Raw genomic sequence first — 4,040 nt, forward strand, 5'->3', positions numbered from 1 at the left:
TTATTTAACTACACTTGCCTTTCTAAAAACCCTCAAGTTTTTTTTTTCCATCACTTGAAATGGCAAATGTTAACCCATTGAATGAAAAGGTATCCATGAATAACCCAATGACTACAAACCCAATGAATAATATGTCAAGTGGATCTGCTGATGTTGTTGCCAATAGGATGCACCCAATGAGTAATCCAACTACAGGCCATCACATCAACCCTTTGAACGCCCAAATCAATCCTTTGAATACCCAAATCAATCCTATGAATGCCCAAATCAATCCTCATTCTGTGGTTAAACCAGTGAGTCATGACATGGTATGACATTTGAATTGTGTGATAATTTCATTTAAATACTTATCACGTTATTTCAATTACTTAATTATATTATGTCTCAACAGATACCAGCTAGTGTGGTACCTGCTGCTCATCATACAACTCCGATCAATCCACGAACATCAAATCTAGCAGCTAGGCCTCCACACAGGAGAGGTGATCATCATATGTTCTTGACATCTGATGATAATGCTATGATGAGGCACATTGAAGAAACTCATATCCCAGATGGCCGTGACTTTGATGTCAAGCCTCTTGTTCATATTATTGAGGACATTGTGCATCGCGCTACTCCCGTTGCTGGACGTGTTCATGTACATATCATCATCCACCTCACTTTTCTTTACCGTTTAATTAATTTCTATATACTGACAGTATCAAAAATATTAAACTATTACGTACTTTGTAATTATATCATAATAACATTATTTTCATGATTCTTTTAAAAAATAAAAATTGGGAATTTTAGGAAGCTAAGATTCAAGCACATCTGGAAGCATTGGAAGAGAAGGCTCCCCACAGTGGACTTACTGAAATACTCAACTATTTGGCATATCCTATTCATAGAATTAGTATGGAGGTAAGTGCATTACAACTATATTTTTTTTAAGAAGCGGAGAATTGAACCATAACTATGAAGGTGGAAGTTTAGGTAGCCAACCAACTGAGCTATTAAGATTCCCGCAATACAACCTTTTTTCTCCCAATACTAATATATACTAGTATTTATTTATTTTCAATAAATGAACATTCGGACTACAACAATTCTTCCTTTACACTATCAATACAATTTAATCGATTATTATGATGATGGTTCATATATAAATGTAAATATGACAGTTGATAAGCAAATGTGCTAACAAAGAAGACGCTCATTCAACAACAATGTCACTGCTTCATTCACTCACAACCTATGCCTGGGACACGAAAGTCGTGATAACATTCGCGGCTTTTGCCCAGCAATATGGTGAATTTGGTCTGCTTGTTCATCAGTATACTACAGATCCACTGGCTAAGTCTGTTGCAATCATCATGGAACTTCCAGAAATAATGACGCGTCAGGATGTTCTGAAGCAGAAATTTGATGCGATTCATGATTTGATCGATAAAATGTTGGATGTCACAAAGTGTATTATCGAGTTTAGAGACATTCAAACGTCTCACAGTCAACATGTTATCACACAAGAATTGGAGATGTTGATCAATACTGCCCATATTTCCACTGCTGCTTATTGGACTATGAGGGCTGCTGTCATGTGTGCAGCTATGATTCTGAATCTCATTGCCATTGGTCATGAGTATGTTTTATTCACTGATCTTTCAACACTCAATAATTAATAAGTTAGATTATCAAGCATGAAATTGATGAATGGTATGTGTAGGCAAATTTCTTCAACATCTGAGGCTTGGGAGTTATCTAGTTTGACTCACAAGCTTGCAAACATATTGGATCATCTCAGAAAGGTTCTTAACCTTTGTCACCAAAAGATTGGTAAGTTATAATGTTTACTATTATAAGTTATGTAAAACAAATTAAAATTGTGATATTTATCTAAAGCGTTATAATTAATACAGAGGAGAAGAGGCAACATGATGCATTTGAAGCACTTCTACGACTTCTCAGGACACCTCACATTGATAACATGAAGATACTCTCAATCTTGATTCACTCCAGGGATGATCAACTCCCACTTTTTGATGGAACTCATAAGAGAAGGGTAATAACTAATTTATTACATATTCTCACAATATAAATGATTTTTTCACTTTCAAAACAATAACTATATACTCCATATAAATGAAATAGTTAGTTCTCTTTTAGCTCATGACCAGATATAATAATTATTGCACTGGCAGTCAATAGAAGTTGAACTCGTATATATACTTGTATTATAACAGGTAGGTCTTGATGTTCTAAGGAGGAAGCATGTTCTACTATTGATCTCTGACCTAGACATTGCACCCGAAGAGCTCTTTATCCTCCACCACATGTATGCTGAATCCAAGACGCAACCAAACAGGCCAGAGAGCAACTATGAGGTTGTCTGGATCCCTGTGGTTGACAAGAGGCTAACACCATGGACTGAAGCAAAACAGATGAAATTTGAAGAAGTACAAGCTTCAATGCCATGGTACTCAGTGGCACATCCTTCGATGATCGATCCAGCAGTGATAAGGTGCATTAAAGAAGTGTGGGGATTCAAGAAAAAGCCTCAGCTTGTTGTTCTTGATCCACAAGGAAAAGAAGCAAATAACAATGCTTACCATATGTTGTGGATTTGGGGAAGTTTGGCTTTTCCTTTTACCAAAGCTAGGGAAGAAGCTCTATGGAAGGAACAAACTTGGAATATTGAACTCTTAGCTGATTCCATTGATCAAAACATTTTCACTTGGGTACGTATAACACATTTATATATGTCAAGAATTTATATTATATACGAAATCGTAGACCATGATTAAGAATATACAATATGTGTCTTATAAATCATATTCACTTCGATATATTCCCAGATTAGTGAAGGCAAATGCATATGCTTGTACGGAGGAGAAGATATTGAATGGATCAGATCATTCACCTCAGCAACGCGGGCTGTTGCAAATGCAGCCCGCGTTCCACTAGAGATGCTCTATGTGGGAAAGAAAAACCCAAAAGAAAGAGTCCGGAAGAACAGTTCAATAATCCAAATAGAAAACTTGAGCCATGTGGTGCAAGATCAAACTCTCATTTGGTTCTTTTGGGAAAGGCTAGAAAGCATGTGGCACTCCAGGACTCAACAAGACATCCCCGGTGAAACTGACCCCATCCTTCAGGAAATCGTGACGATTCTGAGCTACGATGGAAGTGATCTTGGATGGGCTGTTTTCAGCCGCGGATTGGCTGAAATGACTAGAGGTAAAGGTGATCTGATAGTGCAAGTTATGAAGGGATTTGATCGTTGGAGAGAAGAAGTGAGTGACATAACTACATTTGTTCCTGCATTGGACCGTCAACTTCGTGATCTTCATAGTCCTCATCATTGTACTCGACTAATTCTACCGAGTACCACTGGACATGTTCCTGAGAGAGTGGTTTGTGCTGAATGTAGCCGTCCAATGGAGAAGTTTATCATGTACCGCTGCTGCATTGAGTGATGATTTATGGTTGATGAAATTGGTATGAGTTATGGAATGGTGCCGCTCCTAGAGGACTATATATTTGAATAAAAGGACCACTTCTAGTCCTCTTGTGAGTCTTTTAAGTATTATTAATTATTGTGCTTACTTTTGACTTTTTGATATTCATGTACTTGTTTTGATATTTGAGTGTGTGATGTAATGCTATAGGCTATATAGCCTTATGCAATATTTAGTGAAAATCAATAAAAACCACTTCCACATTGATGGAGTAACTCATTTATTTTTAGTTGAGGCGGTATGAAAACTACACAATACTACCTTGAAAATATTATGGATTAATGAGGGGCGTTGAGAAGAGATTTGGGATGAGTTGAGTGTTGAGACAAAATCATAAAAATTCGAACACATCAGGAATCGAATCAAACATTAAAAAATGATATTTTTTAATAAAAAATTATTGATTTTAGTGATATTTTTTTATTTATTATTATTTATAGCAATTCATAGCAATATTATTGATAAATCTATTATATATTAAAAGTGAACTATGCATGTCATAGATGTATTATAAGTGTTTGGTAAGAAATCGACACTATA

At 36.1% G+C, this 4,040-nt stretch overlaps 1 protein-coding gene across 2 annotated transcripts; it reads left to right on the forward strand.

Moving 5' to 3' along the window:
• Nucleotides 1–3,691, forward strand: LOC125866724 (protein SIEVE ELEMENT OCCLUSION B-like). Of its 2 annotated transcripts, none has more exons than XM_049547062.1 (8): nt 1–308; nt 392–640; nt 796–906; nt 1,167–1,624; nt 1,709–1,818; nt 1,902–2,044; nt 2,226–2,720; nt 2,838–3,691. In XM_049547062.1, exons 1-8 carry the CDS (start codon nt 60–62, stop codon nt 3,456–3,458), a joined length of 2,436 nt encoding a protein of 811 aa, XP_049403019.1. In that variant the 5' UTR covers nt 1–59; the 3' UTR covers nt 3,459–3,691. The 2 variants fall into 2 exon arrangements, with proteins under 2 accessions (XP_049403019.1, XP_049403020.1); XM_049547063.1 differs by having other exon boundaries at nt 1–293.
• Nucleotides 3,692–4,040: the final 349 nt, after the last annotated feature.

Source organism: Solanum stenotomum, chromosome 6, assembly GCF_019186545.1.
Source record: "Solanum stenotomum isolate F172 chromosome 6, ASM1918654v1, whole genome shotgun sequence".
In the NCBI taxonomy this organism is placed as follows: domain Eukaryota; kingdom Viridiplantae; phylum Streptophyta; class Magnoliopsida; order Solanales; family Solanaceae; genus Solanum; species Solanum stenotomum.